This window comes from Anarrhichthys ocellatus, unplaced genomic scaffold (genome assembly GCF_004355925.1).
Source record: "Anarrhichthys ocellatus isolate YVR2014 unplaced genomic scaffold, GSC_Weel_1.0 scaffold14, whole genome shotgun sequence".
NCBI classification, from domain to species: domain Eukaryota; kingdom Metazoa; phylum Chordata; class Actinopteri; order Perciformes; family Anarhichadidae; genus Anarrhichthys; species Anarrhichthys ocellatus.
Genome location: NW_022280044.1, coordinates 1,098,711 through 1,118,468, shown reverse-complemented (window position 1 = coordinate 1,118,468; position 19,758 = coordinate 1,098,711). Strand labels below are relative to the sequence as shown.

Here is a 19,758-nt window from a genome sequence, read left to right as displayed (position 1 = left end):
CTCCTATTTTATTAAACAAATAGTTTGGACATGCTTTCAATTTATAACCATTTGATCCTTAGTCATCGTCATCAGTTTTTGTATCGTATCAGCTGTAATATTTATAAACTCAAATAGTGTTTACGTCGTATATTTCTCTGTAGGAATGATTGAATGTGCGAAGATTTTGTTCTCTTAGCAGGGAGGTAGTCGTATCTGGTGAAGAATCAGACTCGCCCCTGCAGTGGCTCACCCTTCTTGGCCCACGTAGGATTGGTGTCAGCATAACAGTCATTGTTAAGGCACAGATTAAACCCTGCCATTGGAGACTATCACCTTTGCTGAATTGCAAAAATGTTTGCACTAGCTATGCAAGCATTTTGGGGCACAGATGACACTTCCTGTCCCTCCAATCATTGCTGTGCTGTTACGTCTCAACTTCCTTACATTAGGAAGGTATAATATGTCCTAGTGAGCCTTGCCAGCTGTACTGTACTACTGCCACTGACCCTGTTGCACCACAGGGGGGGGAGGGGGAGGGGGGGGGAGAGGGGGCCACACTCAGACCATGTATTATAATAGCCATTTCAATGACCGAGAAAAAGAGTCAGCATTTCAAAGAAACCCTTGGAGGATCCAAATCAAAAGTCCCCCAAGTCCCCCCCTCCACCTCCAGAGCCTTCTTCTTCTTTTACCCAAACCTGAGACCCACCCTGGCGAAAAAAATCTGCATCTACCAGCAAAATAAGAATAAGACCGCCTGCAAAAATACCCCAAATGCAGGAGTCATCAATAAACAGAGTGCTGCGTGTGGGGAAGAGTGCGCTGACGGCTGCTATGCCACCAGCCGAAGACCACCACTCCTCCTCTCGCTCCTCTTCTCCTTCCCTCACACCTTCTCTCCTTCTTTGTTGCAGCACTGGTCACCACACAAAACTGTGTGCTGTATGTGGCAGCTGTAAGTGCAAGTGCTGCAGACCTCAACAAAGGTTACAGTGGTTATTTCAGAAGCTGACCCCTCTCTCAAGTTCAGATTTCACTTGCTCCCACTAAGCCCAGGTGTGTGTAGTTGTGTCGGTGTGTACATACTTTTGACCCAGAGTGTGTGTTGGTGTAGGCATCTGTGGCATTATTTTTTTTTTTGTATTTTTGTGCATGTGTGCGGTTGTGTACACAGATGTGTGTGTGTGTGTAAGTGTGACGTTTTCTCAGAACAGCTGAGTGCTCCTGATCTTCTGCTTCTCAGACCTTTGATGTGATTTCTTTTCTTCCTCCTGTGAAGGAAAGTGGGAGTATTATAGTGGATTTAGTCCTCTGGCTGTGTGAGATAGGGTTTCTTAGTTTAAAAAAAATATCCCTTCCACTCTCTCTCACTCCTCCGTCTCCCCCAGCTGACTTGTAGCACAATCCACAATGACAGCTTCAGTGTGCATGTTTTGTCTCGCATACATTTGGTGTTTCCGGTGCTTCTGCGGAGCAAGCATCTCCGAGCTGCCTATCTCATGAGTGATAAAAAGGAGAATTGAATGACCCACCCAACACAGAAAGCCAGAGGCACACACACACACACACACACACACACACACACACACACACACACATGCACACATTTCCTTCGCTCCCTTCCCATTATCTCTTGCATATCCTCCACTCCCTACAGCATGACACCCAACCAGACATACTCTGGCAAAAGAGGATGTCAGCGATATGTTTTTTGCCGGCTGCAGTAGTGCTGGGCCAACATTCCTCGGTGTGATTCCCCCACATTGAAATGTGGGTGGTGATGTGTGCACTGGGAGTAGGAGCAGCTGTGGTCCACCAGTGGCACCAACATGGCTGTCATACTGACAAAAGAGGAGGAACAGGGGAAAGCTCCGATAGAGGTGTGTGTGTGTGTGTGTGTGTGTGTGTGTGTGTGTGTGTGTTACCCATTAGGATTTGTGCTAATTGCTGAAACAGCAAGCACTGATAAGCGACTGTCTCTGGGAGATGTGTCATCATCACAATACATCCACATGGTTAAGTAGGGGGGCGAATCTGCTCTCTTTATGGGGCTGCTGGTGAATGATAAGGTCACTCTGACTGTAATTAATCTTGTTATTTTCAGGGTCTCCCGCATCGTTTGTCCTGCTCCTGCATTTTTCCAAAGGTTTACTGTACGTCCACATATGTGGGTGTGCAGTGTGAGGCCCTTTAAAGGTGTTCAGAGGAGTGATAACAGTGAGTGTGCTGTGTTTGTGTAGGATCTTAAAGTTCCTTGTGGCCAAGAGGAAGTTTAAGGAGACGCTGCGTCCGTATGATGTGAAGGACGTCATAGAGCAGTACTCAGCTGGACACCTGGATATGCTGGGCCGTATCAAGAGCCTGCAGATGCGGTATGTTACAACTACTGCTCTGAAAAAATAGCTTATGCCAAATCAATAAAAAAACAGTTTAAAAAAAATAGCATTGTCCGGTAAGTCTAAGTCCTCATCATATTGATGGTAATCTGTTTGGTTTCTTTTGTGTGAAAGGGTGGATCAGATAATTGGGCGAGGAGCCGTTCAGACCGATAAGAAAGCGCGCTCTGAAAAGGGAGAGAAAACGCCGCCAGAACTGGACCCACTGGATGAGCTGAGCATGATGGGACGTGTTGTCAAGGTGGAGAAACAGGTAACAGAGGAAGAGTTTCATTTATATAGCATTTGTGGAACTGTGTGCTCTTAGTTAAACATGTGAATCAACTTCAAATTCTCACTGGATTGCTTTCATTCACCCTGGTCGATAAAACCGCTGCCGTACAAAGTACAGGAAGTGAAATAAACTGAGAGCAGGAAATGATGTCATTTACCATTATGTACCAGAGTTATGGACAGAACAACAACATACAAAAACAGGTTCAAAAGAAGAGAAAAGACAGGAAACAAACATAAAAACAAAACAAAAGTCCAGTAATATAAAAGTAGTGTAAATTGAAATACCCAAGGACATTTATTGTCATGGACAGAAAACTCCACATGCTTCATCTCATTGGAAAGACTGATGAAATAGAATATTAATAATAATAACTTTATTTATATAGCACCTTTATAAACAGAGTTTACAAAGTGCTTTGACAGACAAAGCAGCACAAGCAAGGCAATAATAACAATACCAGAAAGCTCAGTGAGACAGTCGATACCATAACAATAAACTAGCGTAGCAAAGAAGCGTGACACGTTTATGTGTGTGTTTGTTCAGGTACAGTCTATAGAGAACAAGTTGGACCTCCTGCTCAGCTTCTACTCCCAGTGCCTGAAGAAAGGCTCGTCCCACTTCACCCTGTCCTCCCTCCTGGACCCCGACCTGACGTCTGACTACCACAGCCCCACGGACCAAAGAGACCTCTTCCCCTCCGCCAACACTCTCAACATCTCTGAGAGCAGCAACTTGGAATGACAGTGAGCCGAGCAGTCTCCCAGGGCTGTTCGAACAAAGACACGAAACCCTTTACAGTACGTCTTCCTGCGTCTGAGTCCTCACTTGGAGCAGCCGGGCATTAATGTCATCAATCATTTCATATCTGTCCGGGACAATTTTTACCCTTCCATCTCAAATCGGCACCCTCTACTCTTTTCCCCCGAAGTGGATGTGTTTCCAGAGCTGATACAAACAGAGGCCACCAGAAGGCTCCACCTGACAAGGAGCCTCAGCCAAAGCTGCTCACCGCACACACACCTCTCAACCCACTAGATGAGGAGGAAGATGAAGAGAGGGCACATGACTTGACTACTGAACCACTTGCACCCATTCAGCTCATGCTATATGTCTATGCCTCCTTTAAAGGGTCAACTGTAGATAATCAGACTTTAGGCTTTGAAGTTTTGTAAATCTTTGGAGAAATCTTGCCCCCCCCCCCCCCTCATTTAGTTTTTTTCTTGGCTGCTTGAATCAAATGAATGAAAGTCTGCTGACTCAGTCGTCATAAACAGTGCTGCAAGTGCCATGCCAGTCATTTGTCCAGTACCTTAGGATGGCTGTGATGAATGTAATGAGTCCCACCTGCAAAATGTCACACCACCAGACAAGCGATTAAGCGCCGAAGGAGACGTTGACACAGAAATATTCTGCTCCCTCGGACCTGGACGGGCAGACACCAAACCCCCACGGTACACCTTCACACCCAAACAAGGGGGGGAGTTTTAAATGTGTAAATCGTGCTTTAATTACCCAAACTTGTCACGTGAAAACTGAGCTGGAAGAACACATTGGAGTGACTGATGTGGAGTGTACATTGTTGTTTGTTTTCATCTCCATTCCCTCTCTCAGACGTTCTGTCTCCAACAAGTCCACTTGCAAAAATACCCGCAAAGACCCGTTATTCCCTGTCTGGCTGGCATTTAAGTAAGGAATGCCCCCAACTTATTTAAGGATTTGATAGAGCCTTTCACAGGTCCAAGATCCCATGAAATGTTTTAAAGGTGACTGTATCTCTCTGAGGATTTCAGGAACCTAATGTGTGTTTTCAACACGCCTCTCTGTCTTGCCGCCCCGCCCCCCCCCAGATATGCATGTTACTGTAGATAAAACCTCACTGATCCCCAATTTAGGCATTCATGTCACATTTTTCTGCACTGCTCCTCATCACTCACATCTCGCCTCGGATCAGGTTTACCATGGCAGCTGGTCCGCCTCTCTTACAGGATAGTTCTCACTCTCACCGTCACCAGATGGCATGTGATCTCGCAGCAGCTGTGAAGATGATGTAGAAACTTTTTTGGCCAGTTTTAAACAACCTGTGAGGTGTCCAGCATGAATTCCAGGCCATTATCCTCATGAATGCACGTGTCTTAGGAAATGGTTCCAGCCTCACAGCTTCCCGACAAGCAGAGGGTGCAGGTTTGGCCACCCACAGGTGTTACTGACTGTCGTTGAATGTCCACTTTACTCTCTTCTGTCTTTTCTGGTTCTCTGTTGGAGATGTTTTGATGCACAGTTAACGCTCTGTGCTTATGGACAAAACTGGAGCGTGCACAAATGCACACACATACACACATTCAAAATGAAAGCGATTCTTTTACTTAAATACTTTGGCACAGTCTTTTTATCTTTATCTTTGTGTTTTGATTTGATTACTGTGATTATGTTAAAGCACTAGATTGTTTTGTAACCCATAATGGCAGAGTGCTGTTTTTTTTTTTTTTTTAAATGATTTTTGTTCTTAAAGTGAATGTAGGACTTAAGTTAATATATTTAATACAGTTAGATACGATCTTTATATACATGTAGCATTTATGTCAAATCGAATCATGGATGACACAACTGTAACTACACGCAGCTGATCAGGTTCACGCTCACCACTCGCAGAGCTCATATGTATATATTTTTAACGTCATCAGATAATTGCTGCCAGCTTCAACTAAGAAAACATTCACAACACTATTCGGCCGGTGAGAACAGTTCTTCCGTCCCCTGTAAGTGATTGGTTCATTTGTTCCAGTCAAACCAGTTGACTCAGGTGCTCCATTTTTCAACTTCAAACAGTGAATGTACTTCATTGGTCGCTCTATTTAGATCTATTTATGCCATCAGGAATCAAATGGAACATCCTTCTTTGCATTCATTTCATAGAGAAGCTTCATTCTAAACTATCGCAGACTTATCAGAGGCATTATTAGACTCAACAGTGCTGTCACTTCATTGTCACCTGGAATGTTGAGCTTCATGTACGTGAGACCACTGTATTGCATGTTGTTGTTGTTGTGGCCCCGGTATTAGAAGAAAAGAAGAACTTACGGATGTCTCCTGTGAAGTCTTGAGTAAAGACATGAAAGGAAATGACCTGTGCCTTTTATGTCCTCGTTCTGTAACTGATACGGTGCAGCTTTCTGTCTCAAACTTAATTATTAATACATTGTTCTGAATATGTAATTTTTAGGGTATCAGTCTTTCATGACTGCTGCAACTTTTTGATATACATGTATTCTGGGAATTTTACCGTACGCTCAGCATATCATTGTAACTCTGCCCGGGACCTCCTCGCATCGACACCCTTACTGTATTTCAACACCAGTCAGATCTGGAGGCATGGACATTCGTATCGTCGCAGGAAACTCTGCAGGCATGCGTCCTGCCATAAGCATGTCACATAGAGAAGTATGGCTTCCACACAACTACCTCTGAGGCCACTAGGGGGCGCTAGTCTAGAAACCCAAGTATGAGAAACCGTAAGTGATTGTCTAACTGACTGAATGCTATGCATGACTCAATCTGCACGTTCTCTTTTTCACCCTGTTCTCCTCCACGACCCCCGACCATCCATCCTTCACTGACTTGCTGCCATTTGACATTCCAGCTCGTTGCCCTTTAACTGCTCTTAGGTATTGGAACTGTTGTTAAAATGAAACCGATCAAAGCAATAAGAAAAATGCTAAAGCCAACAAAGTCTAACGATTCCAATTGATGTAGCTACTGGTTGATGAAATACGGCGGTTATGTTATTTTCTAATCAAATGCACACCTCTATTTGATCTTTCAAAGAGATACACAAATGAGTATCTGCTGAGGATAAAATTAGCTCACTTGACTAACTTATTAATTTATTTGTTTCAATAAAGTTCTTTGGACTGTACATTGACTTTGGCCTCTTTTTGTCTAAAACTATTCCAATGAATCAATAGACCCTTTACACCGCAGCCATTTTGACATGTCATTGCAGGGTAAACACAGGTGTAGTTAATGACATTAATTATAAGCAGCCGTGACACACAAATTAGATTATCAATTACACCTGCTTACCCTGCTATGATGTGTCAAAATGGCTGCTGTGAAAAGGGCCTATACCGTGTAATGTTTGACATTTAAAGTGACAGGCTTCTATTGCAGGGGGTTGAAATCAGGTGTTGAAATTCAAAATATTTGGACATACCCATAGAATTTATATTCACAAAATAATGAAAAGAACATGGAAAAGAGTTCATATGCAAGGGGGTAATCCATTTATTAAAATTGTGCTATAATTAAATATGTTCTAAATCCTAATTCAAAAGTGAAAGATGGACCACAATCATGACCGTATCTTATGTTCAACTGTTTTATTGACATGTTGAGTTTTCTAACATTTAGTTATAACAGGATGTTAGCTGTTCAAAGTATTATTAGTACACAATGGGAGAACCAACAAAAGGCTCAACATCATGTAAAGGCAGGCATAGAGTCATTTTAAGGCTGTTTAAAAGCCTTTTATTGACATACTTAAATAGAACAAAATAATGAATTCTTCTCTTTTGTAACTCAAACTGGGAATTCATTGTGTGCAACTAGTTTCTGGATACGGCTCTCAGTCTGAACTCACTTGTTTGTACATGCACATGTGCACAAGGAATCTAAAAAACTCTACAAGACGACTTCCAGTTCTTCTCTGTCACAGTGTGAAGTTTCCTACACCGTAGCTGTGGTAGAACAAAGTCATGTGTCGTTTGAAGGGGTCGACAATTACATAGGCAAACGTCTGCTCCTCCTCTCGTCTTTGGGGATAACATGGTCCAGACTCATCCTACAGGGGATTAATAATACATTATATCTGTGTAAATAATGAGGACACTTCAAGTAAGCCTCTTATGTGTGTGTGAAGGACAGCTGTGAAAGGTGCAGTCCAAGTTAATCCAATTACATTTGTGCATTTGTATGCATGCAGGTGGCACAAACAGGCATTCAACCAGTCACTTACATAGGCACAGACTTTGAGGACTGTGGAGACAACGCTGATCTTTTTAGTCTCTGGATCCTTCTGAACACTGCGTAGTAAAGGGCAGAATTACAATGTTATTATTAGATTGTGACGTATTTAATAACCTGATCAATACTTGTTAAAGTGTTTGTATTGCTGGACAGAATGGATTCAGATGTGGCAGCAAATGCACGGTCCGATTCGGCCCACCTGATCAGGTCTTTGTAGATTTGCTTCGTGGTGCTGATGTAAGGCTCGATGGCGTCTTCGTACTGACAGAGCTCTCCCCCGACACACAGGTGCTTGAAGAGGCGAAACAGAAACTCTCCTCGCTCCTCCTTCCCAACCGCATAGTGGTGCTCAGAGTCCTCCTCCTGCAACATCTAGGAGAGCAGAGGGAGACTTGGACTGACTCCATGGGAAGTAAAGACAGAGACAGACAGACAGACGAGTGGATGAGCAAAGAGAGAGCGACCTGTCTGAGCTCATCATAGTCGGGGTAGACATCATGAAAGCATTTAACTACATGTCCAGAGGGCCTCACGATCCCACAAGAGTAGATTGGGTCAAACAGCTCCATGGAGACTTTAGTGCACTGCACCGGCTCCACGTCAACAGACACCACGGGCTTGTCTACACAACAGGTAGTACACACACACACACACACACACACACACACACACACACACACACACATACACACACACAAGTCAAAAACATTCCACAGAGATTTGACGGCAAATATTGTCCAGCAGATGAGATCAATTTCCTACTATCAGTAATGAAAGGCTTTCTGGAGGTCATGACATACCAAGAGGCACCCAGGCTCCGGCCTCCATCTTTCTCAGACTGGATACCACGTTGGGATCTCTGAAGAAACACTGCATAATACAGAGTGACATCAAAAGCATTCAACAATGATTGAACACACAAAGACTCTTTATCGGGACAGACAACCTGTAATTCAACATCAAGTTCCTCATCTAAGAAACACGGTTAAACACATCAATCACAACAGGGTTGAGAAAGATCAGCATCACTGTCAGTCAGTGGTCATACTGTGATCTCATGAAGGGTCTTACCAGTGCAAACGTTTCACTGTTGTACGGGTAGAAGCACTGGTCAAAGCTGTAGGACTGAGCTGAAATCCTCCCCAGCATGGACCTGAAATTACCACACACATCTATTACACGATCATACAGCCAGGAGCTAACAGACCTATCCCACAGCTACAGTTACTGAACTGACAGAGGAAGGACTTTTGTTTTCATGGATTTTAAAGATAGCTAAAGTCCATACTTTACCATTTCATTAAGAGTTTTAAAACGTCTCGGTCCTGTAGGAAGGACAGCTTCTTGGAGGGAAGATGATTAAAAGAAAAGGTTTGCTCAAACGCCCACTTTTCTCCTGCCATGTTTTAACTCTGTCTCTTAGTTGTTGTTAAGCCTACAAAATAAAAACACTGAAGACTCACTCGTGGTCGCAAATACGTGGACAGTTGTAGGCGTTCACAGGCCAATCAGCTCACTAACAGCCAATCAGCGTCTTGTCTGGACGGTTTGTGCCGGTGACACGGGAATGTTGGCGGAGTGGTGGCCTTGCTTTTCACCCCTTCTCAGAAGATTCGTGTACTTGTTGCTTAGACAACGGACGCTTTTGGCCCAAACAGTCAAAGCGCACGTGTCTTCACAGCCACCAGAGAGCGTCCTCGTCCTGCTTTAGAAACTCTGCTTTTGCTAGCTGCAGTGTTTCTGCTTTATTCATTCATGTGTTATTATTAAGCATTCATATCTTCATCCACTCTATCAGCCCCGCTGTCTCACATTCCTCTCCTTTTTCTTCATCAATTCTCAGTCAGTATCGGCTAATGTGTACTTTTTGTTTATCTTAGTTGCCTGAAGTGAAGCACAGATTTATCTCCAGGTGTTTTCTTTTTTTTTTTTTACCAACCTTTACATTTGCCTCGGATGACTAAATGTTCTCTTGTAAATTTTGTTCAATCTCACAAGAACACCTGCGCTTCATGAGCAAAAAGGGCAGTCATAGATTATTGCTTTCTTTCCCCATCACATCCAAAGGGCACTGTGTCTTCTGCAGCCTCTCACCAGCTCAGGATGATAGGCTGATGATAGCCCCCCCCCCCCCCCGACTACTCCTTGTAACTCCCTACAGATTCCTACACATATTATTATTCATCCTGGCTCAAATACTCATTTCATTCCAAACATTCCTGGATGGTGGAGGATGTTGGATCCTTTTGATCCACATTCCAGCGTAGGAAGCAGACCCTGATACTCCCCATGAGGAGGGACAAGAATATCCGGCGTGGACACCCTGAAGTTTGATAATGTAACCATGTTGTGTTGTCTCTTTGATTGAATTGCCTTTGGTCTTGTCATTTAATGGTTAAAGTTGCAGGTTGTAGATGTTAAAATGTCTCTCTTCTGCCTGACTAGACTCATGAAATGTATTATGATGTAAGACCATTGTTTATTAGCCATATCAGACCATCCTCAAAATACTGATGATAATTGGAGAAATAAACTGAATTGTATTTAAATGCTATACTTTCATTATAAAAACAGACAGCCTGGGATAATGTAGTCTGTCTAGACGGTGACAAGCCTAATGCAAAGGATGTATGACGGGCCAAAGATGGGGCCAAATCCAGCTGTCACATCCCAAAGAGGGGATTGAAGGGAGAGAAAATTGTGCCAAATTGATGTTTTGATAGCGTACAGCCTGACATAATTGAGTCAAATCATTAAAGCAAAAGTGTTATTCGTCATTGTCTGCAGATGGCTATGTGGTAATTGCACTTGATTCATGCTCATTAGGATCAAAACAGAAAAACGTGGCAGGCAGGAAGGCGAGGCAGGTGAGACGACGTAACAGCTGAGGAATGTTTGCTCTCTGTGATCATATGTTTCCATGACAGCTGAAACCTCTTCTTCTATCTCTGCATCACTGCACTCAGACCAGCACAAGAGATTATGTTGACAAATGTCATTCACCCGTGCCTCTGCAGGATGAAGGTGTTTTGTTTTAACGATGAGATAATGGGGAAAAAGAAAGAGAAAGATGGAAAAGAGAATGTCAATGTGCTGTGAGTGATAACGATATTTAGGTAAAACAACTCTCAGGTGGAGAGGGCCTGTGGCTGCACTCAGTCACATTGGTGTGACTCCAGGTTGGTAAGTGCTGAATTGATCATGTTTCCAGGCCCAATGTCATTATCTGACCTGGACTGTCAGTGCAGGCTGTGCTTCGTATTCCCAAATGTCACTCAAACAAGTTAGAGGGTTAAGGTGGTTCCAGTTCACAACATTCCCACCCAGAAAAGCCTTCAGGAGGACCGCTTCAAGCCATGTCATCATCTCCACTATCTGTGAGTTCAGTTCAGATTGAGACAATAACGCAAAAGGAGAATAACACTTTGCTGTTTGTGATGTGATTGCAGAGCGTCAATCATCCCAAACATTAAAACCATTGAACAGAGAGGCCGAGAGGACAGATCATAATGCACAATGAAGTTGAACCCACGAGCAGATGGTGGAGGACTTCGCGGTGCACAGGACGCACAGAATGACATGCAGACAGGTGAGTACAGGAAGCGTTGTGTGTGTGATAACTGTGCAGTTGTAATATGTGTGTCTGCAGCTGATGTGGAGGTTATGTGCATGTCTGTGTCATTACTTTGGTGACGTTTACCTGCCGCGACAGTGTGTGGCTGGTTTCGGGTGTGTGCGTGTCATCATGTCAAATGTGGTCCTGGAGACGCCAACTGTAGCGGTAACAACCAACAGAAGCACTTTTCAGTACTTTGCCAGGTGTTTATATATCTGTCTGTGGACAGAGTTTGGGACAGTGACAACATTTTACAGGTGTGTATTGAGATCAATATGAAGGCTGAGCCACGCCCCCTTTGGCTACAGTGGGGTTAGGGTTCAGGTGATGGGTTGATGCGCGATGACTGTGATGAGCTGCAGGCCTCAGCCGGACCCTTCTCCACTTTACCCCGTGACATGATTTGGCGATGCTACTGGTGTACAGTGAATTCTATAAAAAGTATTTAGTTAATGATACTTTTACTTGAGTACAATATTCCATCCATGCTTCAAAGTAGACTGTACAATAATATACGCAATGCAACTGTTATTAAGAGAGAAGAACCGAGGGAAAGAGTGGTGCCCAGACTCGTAGAGCAATGGAAAAATCCTGCTGGAGTGTTTAGATAATAAATGTATCCGTATCTGAAACTTTTCCTCATGATGTCACGAGAGTGAACTTTGCTACTGAGCTCTTTGTATTCTCTTCAGGGTCAGGCTGCGCAGGCTGTGGGTCCCAAAGGAAGTTTTGTTATTCTGCCACTCTGCGCTCTGCCCCTGTGTTTGTATGGCATATTGTGATATTTTAGAGCGTGTGGTCCATACATTGAATCTCTGGTTTATCTCTGTTAAACAGGTGGCCGTTGTTCCTGTGTTTGCAGTTCTCTTGGCGATGACAACCCTGAGAATCAAAATATTTGCTTTTACACAATGAGAGAATATCTAAATATGATTTTTGTATGTCCTTCATTCTGTTATTGCTTTGTGTTTGATTCTCTTCTGATACTTCAGCCTATTTTATTGTTAACAATGTTTGTTTTACTGTTTTATTTAACTTTATTATTTATTTAATAGGGACAGTGTGAAATATACACACATATTGCAGTAGATGTAAACGCTAATCTTCACCTGCCATCCTTGTTTGGTGCCACTAGTGATGTGCAGGGTGATTTGCTTCAGCACTTACACTCATAAGAATAGTGCTAAATAATGGAGTTATTAAATTATCATTTAGGGATTACTGTTCATTTGATGAAAATCCACTTTCCAAATAAGTTCAGAATACATTTGACTGTTAAAATATAGTAAATTTCATGCCTCATGTGCACATGTGTTGTGAGCAGTTAAAGGACCAGTGTGTAAGTTTTAGTGGCATCTTGTGGCGAGGTTGCAGATAGCTCACCCCTCCCTTTCCAAGCATGTCGGAGAACTACGGTGGATTTTATTATACTGCAAGGACTTTTATCAATACTCGGTTCTTTTTCGTAACTAAATTATTGCTTTTAAAAACATATATGTATATATGTATATGTATATGTATATGTATATATATATATATATATATATATAACAAATAAATTCAGAACAGGATTAGAAGTTCATTTTAATTTATAAATAACTAAATATTGTTTCTAGAGCAGCGACAGTGATGTTTACAACAGCAAAGTCACTTTATAAAGTCATTAATATCTCACTGGAAACAAATCTAACATGTCAATAAAATACATAACATTTCTGAGTGAGGTTTATAAATAATGAAGAACACCGACATTAGATAGCATCAGTCATTCCTCCTGTCTGCTTTGTCTCAGCCAGCAGAGAAGTTTAGAAAAATGAACTAAGATAAACAGACTACAGACAGACAGCTTCTGTTTTAGCTTGTTTGTAAAAAAAAAGAAAAGAAAAGAGAAGAACAATGCTTTTGGCCGATGCTGCGTGCTGTGCTTGAGTAAGCATGGCGGTGGTGGATGAGAGCGGCTGATTGAATTGGGTTTCACTTTCGTTGACATGTCCATGCTTGTTGAGCAGATTTATTGATAATGTATTGGCTTTTTTGACTCACAAATCTTTCATTGCATTAACAATAACAATTGTAGTTGCCGTAAACTCGAGTATTCTTTACTTCACCTTCACCTCACTTCACCACCTCTGCCTGCTGACACATTGTGTGTATGTGTGTGTGTCTGTGTGTGTGTGTGTGTGTGTGTGTGTAGTTGGAGGAGCTCATCCCGACAGAGGAAGCAGTAGAACTGCTCATTGCAGGGTGATATTAAATTACACCAAAACATTGAAAAGTACCAATAAGAAGCACCAGCAATGCCGGAGCTAACCAATACTCCGGTCTTTAATAATCCGGGGCACTTTTAATACCGAGTTTCGGTATGCATCCCTACCTTTTTAGGTAATGCAAAAACGGATTGTCCGTTAATGTTTGTCCCTTCTGGGCTGCTGTAGAAACATGGCGGTGCAACATGGCGGACTCCGTAGAAGAGGACCCGCTCCCTATGTAGATACAAATGGCTTTTTTTAAGCTAAATAAAACACAATGATTCTCAGTTTCAGGTCATTATACACTGATGAAAACATAGTTATGCATATTATATTCCATTTCTGACAATTTATCCCTCTAAATTTTACACATTGTTTCTTTAAAAATAGTTTTTTTTTTTTCTCTCAGATTGTTAAATTTCAAGTATTTTTAGTGGGATGAACTTTCACAAGAAAAACGATTTAACAGGAAAAAAAATGTATTTTTATTGTCCTGTAATCATCTAGTGACCCCGCAGATTTATTTTAGGATCTTGTAGATGGTTCAAACCCCAGGTTGAGAACCACTGCTACAGTGTATGCATGTATGTATCCATGCAGATAACATGAGGAATGGTAACATCAGAAATCAGCTTCATCAGTTATGTCTTCCTACGAGCACACTCTCTCCTTTTATTTTGGCTGTGAGATATTCTGGGAATCCTAGAGGAGTCGTGCAGGGACACGCCAAGGAGGAGGAATATGGAGGAGGGGGGGGGAGGGAGGAGCCAAGTGGGATGGAGATGAAAGGGGAATGGGCCACAGGTAGAACAAAAATAGATAAGACCCAAACTGATGTGTCTGTGTTTGATAGCATCTGTGAGACTGTCTGGTCTCTGTCTCCTCACCATACTGTGCCTCTAGAACCCAATTCTGCTGCCAGCAACTTTACCTAAAATGTATTGAGGGATGACATGTGTCATCAGATAGTGATGGTCTCTAAGGTCTCTAGGGGGTCAGTGTGGAGGGTCTTACAGAATTAGTGTTGTGGTTTTACAGACAAAGAGGTTTCAGCTCTTTAAGGGTCAAAGGTCAGGACCATTACACGTAGTGGCAGATCCATGGGTTTGGACTAATAGCTGTTTATTCTTCATATACATGGTTTCCAACAGATGTGCTCCCACAAATACACAAAAACAACAACTTTTCTTTTTCTCTCACCTTTCTGTCGATCCACAAGGTTTCATAGTCATTTGCAGAGGTTCAAAAATATTAACCTGAGTTCAATACATTTGTGTTTTGTTAAGAACACACAAAATGACATTTAACAACTTTTCTTCAGCATAGAAATGTTATGTTTTGCTGAAAAAACTCACATCATCAAATTATGATTAACTCTGAAAACATTGTATGTTTGCTCCCACTTTCCAGTCATCACAAGATGTGTTTTGTTCATGAGCACCATGGTTTCTGCTCTAGTCGAAATATACAGTTGGTAGTTGTTCTTCTGTAAACAAAACAAAACGGTGTGTGAATGATAGTCAGTAGGTATCCTATAATAAAAAACAGCATAAATAGAAAAACATCTGCAAATCACTTAAACAATAAGTAACAAAATTATTTAAAATGTGACTTTACCTTTTTATTTTAATACCCGTTGCACCGTGTAATGAACTCAAACACTAACTGTTTTGATCAGGTATCCACATACTTTTGACCATATATTAAATCGCATAAAAAAGAAATATCCTTTCGTATGAATGAACACATAATTGAGGGAACCACTATGTCTTTACTAGCACTATGTTGTTGTTGTTATCTTGAGACCAAACACCCACTGAACATGAGTAAGGTGAAGTAGAATTCCCGATAAAGTGCTTAACATGAGACTGTTAATGCTTTCCATTTAAAAACATGTGACATAACTGCATTTTACATTAAGTGCATTTCACAATAACAACACTTTCCATTTATAGCTCTTGGGCTCCGAGTCGATGACTCTGTCCCCCTCTTGACATTTGTGAGACAACCCAAACACTCTGCTTCTCAACACTTCTGTTTCGACCCATTTCTGTCCTGGTCTCTGTGGTAACGGTTTGTGTACGACATGGAACATGCTGCTGGATTTTCCGCGGGCGTCCAAGGAATGTAATCTCAATTCTTTGCCAGCCTGTTGTCGCCTCTGAGGGAGACAATCTCGCTGCTGTGACACTGGGCAATGAGGGCTGTGCTCGTACGGTCCCTGTCTGCTGTCTCCTGCCCTGGACCCAAAGCAGGGCTGTGGAGCAATAAAAGCACCAGTGGTCATGAATGCTGTTTGTAGGCTTATTTAATGCATTCGCACACACTTCCTGGAGCCAAAGAGTCCCATTGTGACTGAGCACAAACCACGGAGGCCAGAGTACATTTTTAAACAACTTGTTGGACTAACAGAGGAGTGGGAGAAAGAAGAGATCAAATTAAAAGAGAATGGATTAAATTGGCCTAAAATAACACTGAGCAAGCCATTTAAAATAAAATCGTTATTTTACCAGAATAAACAATCAAATTGTTTTAAACCATGAGATGTTTATTCAGTAGATCGCTTGTGTATCAGTTGTGCAAGTTGGACAGGATAAACGGATGATAAACACAGGAGAGGTGTGGAGCGCTGCTGAGGCTCACCGCTGGCCCTCTGATCCCCAGTCTGCTCCAAATATAACAAAAATCATTCCTCCAGGCCAAACCGGCCTCCACGCTGGAAGATACACTCTCAATGAAATCAAGCTGTACACGAGTCGCGCTGCAATGAGTCATACTTCTTAGGCTGTCACTTGATGGGTCAGTATTTTCTTAAATAAAGGATAAAGTGACTCAGCACTTTTAGACTCTAGCATGAGATGCAAACATACATTTGTCAGCATGAATGGTTTTGTGTGAATTTACGGTCTGGTGGATGTACTATGCTCCATTAGGAGAGATGAGGGCAGGGTTGACAGGTATTGATCGAACACCACGGCTGGGTCAGTCCCAGTGGAGATGGAGGGATGGATGGATGGATGGATGGAGGTGGTGAGGGGGGGGTGTTCACCACCTGATGCCTCCTCTTGTCTTTTTGTTTAAAGCGAAGCGATGACATCATAGGCCAGGGAGAGGGTGTGTATTGGAGGGAGAATCTATGAGGAGCTTTTCCTCTCTTCTCCCAGAGGATACACACATCTCAAATCTGGACAGATCCTCATAAAAGTGTTTCCTTCTCTGTCCAATGTAACATGTCCTCCCTTGGACGTTAATAATCTCTTCCCCCAAATGAGTCTTTCAATTGACTCATTTTGTTTTTTACAGTAGAAGTGGTGATTTCAACAGTTTGTACAACCAGTCAGTATCATTTGAGCACTTCCATGTAAAACGCCTCATACATCAGAGCTATGTATGCACAGCTGAAAAGTACAAAACAATCAAAGAAACAAGCCTCTGCATGCCACATACAGTCACTTAAACATGTGGCAACAAAATGTTGGAAGTCTGCACTTAATTAAACAAAGAGTCACCTCAAAGCACTGACTGTTAATGTGTAATCTTTGGGGCTGGCGATATCGTGCAATTTCATTGAAAGTAATAAAATATCAATATCTTATTGAAGGCATTTATAGTGATTGTTATCTGATTGATGAAGAAGACAGTGCTTGAAGACCATTATTTACTTTATGTGTGTGTGCGTGTGTGCTTTCCTGTATGGAGTTTTATAAACCCTTTCATTTGAAAACAAAGTGATACAATTACTTTCAACCAAAATGACATTGTTATTCCTCATCGGCGAATGATAAATACGTTATATGTAGTCTTGGAATGATGCCTAAACTGGGATGCTAAGTGACACAATGCTAAACATCAGCGTAACTAGTGATGTTAGTTAGCATACAAGAAACATCTGTTCATAAGTCCTGAACATAACTCACTGAAACGGCATCTGCTGAGCTTGTTATTCATGAATCTTATCAAACGAAACTTAATTTTGCTGACTTGAATGAAGTTCAGAGATTTTCAGCGCTTCAGTTTTTCTGAGGACTTAATGATTCAGAATATGTCACTTCTCAGTCAACAATAATCAATCTGCTAGTCAGTGGTTTCACAATTGATTTGAATCATTTGAGACAAGACATGTGAGGGTGGCAGAGTTGACAGACAGACTGATCTTTACCAACGCGCTGAGCAATCCATTTCTTCCTCACATGATGGTGAATGTGTTTGACATTGATGGAGACTGTGGAAACTTACTTTCTGTGTTTGTATGCAAAATGATGTCATATAGTTAATAGTTACCATTTAAAAAAAAAAAAAAGATTTTTTCAACCGTGTCTACTAGAAATTATGTTTATATATTAGAGATTTGTAACAGCGTACTTTGAAGTAATGCTGCTTGGATTACACTTATTAACATAAACATCAACCGTTCTAACAAACATTTGGAAAACATTCAGTGACGAAAGACAACATTCAACTAAAGCATGATTTACATTTGTATGCAATATAGAACAATAAAGCAGCAAACAACTACAATCTATGTAAAGATATAGCGATGTAATGCCTACCTGAGCAGAGAATGAACTAAAGAGGCCACTGAAATACTCTCAATCTCATATCATGCACCTTTAACTTAACTTTAGGAAAAGATCATGGTCTTGGTTAAATATTGAGAAAGCTCAAAAGTGACTTAAAGCACAAGACATGACATGTTGGCTTTATAAACATTTAACCGAAACCCCTTTCGTCCCCTGTCCGGAACCAAAGTGTTGTTTTTTTTTCCGAAACATGACCACCCACAGCACTCAGGATGCTTTACGGTGTCGGAGTCATGGCCAGGTCCTTAATCTCCTCAAAATGTATTTAGAAATAAACAAATTAGTAGCACAATAATGTAATTTCCTTCCTTCCTCCATTATTCCTTTTGTGTACAACAGAAAAGTTTACAGCGTACGGCATATACAGATATACGTGTGCGCACTGTGTATCTCTAGTAGTTTTACTAAATTGTTACCATCATCTTGTTTGACCTTGAACTCAGTCAGTCATTTCCAGGATTTGACCAAAATTCCAGTTTAGTTTCAAATCTGCTAACCTCGGCATTATTAGGACTTTCACATCCATGCAGTTGTGTTAAAAAAAGTTCTTCCTTTAACCGTCCTTTTCTCGTCTACACTGACTGAGGGACAGGTGTTTTGTCTTGGAGATATTCTGAACAAAGTCAAATGTAGATCCCCTCAAAGGATTAAGACCTGTTTTACTCAACATGAGAAGGAATCTGAGCCTGAAACTGACCTTGGTGAGAGCATTATAGAGAGAAGGGGGCTAGTATAGATGTATCTGGTTGGGGTGACTTTGTTTAAGCCATGTAGCCTCCAAACAAAAGTACACCGACTGCTCTCGAAAACAAAACTGTCAACTCCAGCTGCAGAAAAGAGAGAACAAACAGTACAATGAAAATTCTGATAGTCTCCCAAATGTCTGTGCTTCTCATCAACACTACCATGTGGGAGTGTTTCCATACACCTGCTGCTGAGTCAGAAAAATTGAGAACGATTGTTGATGCACACTGTACATGTGTGTGCCGCGAGCACGCACATTCTTGTTGACTATCGGCTGCAGTCATTACGCGTGTTCCTGGAACAGGAAATGCACCAGAGTGCTGGATATGGACATGTGTCCACTCCTCCATGGGGTCAGGAGAGGAGACCTCCACCCTGACACGATGCAGCTGGGATTCCCGGGCCTTGCTGCATTGCATCATGGGAGGATTGTGATGCATTTATCGGGAGAAAGAGAGGGATTGTTCCTCAGTGTGTGTGTGTGTGTGTGTGTGTGCGTCGGGCCAACACCATGTGTCTGTCAAGTCCAAACTCAATGTTAGATTATTCTTCCTAAAGTTTCCTTATTAAACACATTTAATGTCCATTAATACAAATGCATCTGTAAGTGCACACAACTTTCTTTCTTTTTTGTGAGTGTGTGTGTTGCCTTTCTCTGTAGTGTCCACCTGCTGAGGGTTCTTTGTGTATGTATAGGCTCCATTGTTGCCATGTGTGTCCTCAACCTCCACAGTTCAGTCTATTTTCGGGGAAATGACATCACAAACAGAAGCCCCGCTGATCTGCTATCTGGTTCCCTTTATCTGCTGCTGCCCTCAAGAATGACAAGTCACGGTTAAACATCTGGAGGGCTTGTTAAGGCCTGAGTCATCACAGGGTGGGTCGGGCCGAC

General features: G+C 42.0%; 2 protein-coding genes across 2 annotated transcripts in view; one reads left to right on the top strand and one right to left on the bottom strand.

The window, feature by feature from the left end:
* The window catches only part of kcnq4 (potassium voltage-gated channel subfamily Q member 4), a 39,952-nt gene extending 36,109 nt beyond the window's left edge, over nt 1–3,843 (top strand). The window contains exons 12-14 of the mRNA XM_031854069.1: nt 2,223–2,354; nt 2,493–2,631; nt 3,199–3,843. Of these exons, the coding sequence (XP_031709929.1) occupies nt 2,223–2,354; nt 2,493–2,631; nt 3,199–3,396 (469 nt within the window). The 3' untranslated portion in view covers nt 3,397–3,843. The remainder of the gene's footprint in view (nt 1–2,222; nt 2,355–2,492; nt 2,632–3,198) is intronic.
* A 3,173-nt stretch (nt 3,844–7,016) lies between these two features.
* On the bottom strand, nt 7,017–9,161 carry cfap300 (cilia and flagella associated protein 300). Its single transcript, XM_031854070.1, has 7 exons — nt 8,971–9,161; nt 8,749–8,830; nt 8,478–8,547; nt 8,142–8,299; nt 7,877–8,049; nt 7,667–7,733; nt 7,017–7,492 (listed from the first exon to the last, which is right to left on the bottom strand). The coding sequence occupies exons 1-7, from the start codon at nt 9,078–9,080 to the stop codon at nt 7,361–7,363; spliced, it is 792 nt and encodes a 263-aa protein (XP_031709930.1). The 5' UTR covers nt 9,081–9,161; the 3' UTR covers nt 7,017–7,360.
* Between the last annotated feature and the right edge of the window lie 10,597 nt (nt 9,162–19,758).

Bases quoted from the DNA above. Each gene is read 5' to 3' on its own strand.
- cfap300 (XM_031854070.1), bottom strand. From the start codon at position 9,080: ATGGCAGGAGAAAAGTGGGCGTTTGAGCAAACCTTTTCTTTTAATCAT. The intron at 8,548-8,748 runs GTAAGACCCTTC...TGTATTATGCAG, and splicing joins ACAGTGAAACGTTTGCACTG to TGTTTCTTCAGAGATCCCAA. The intron at 7,493-7,666 runs GTAAGTGACTGG...AATCCCCTGTAG, and splicing joins TCCTCAAAGTCTGTGCCTAT to GATGAGTCTGGACCATGTTA.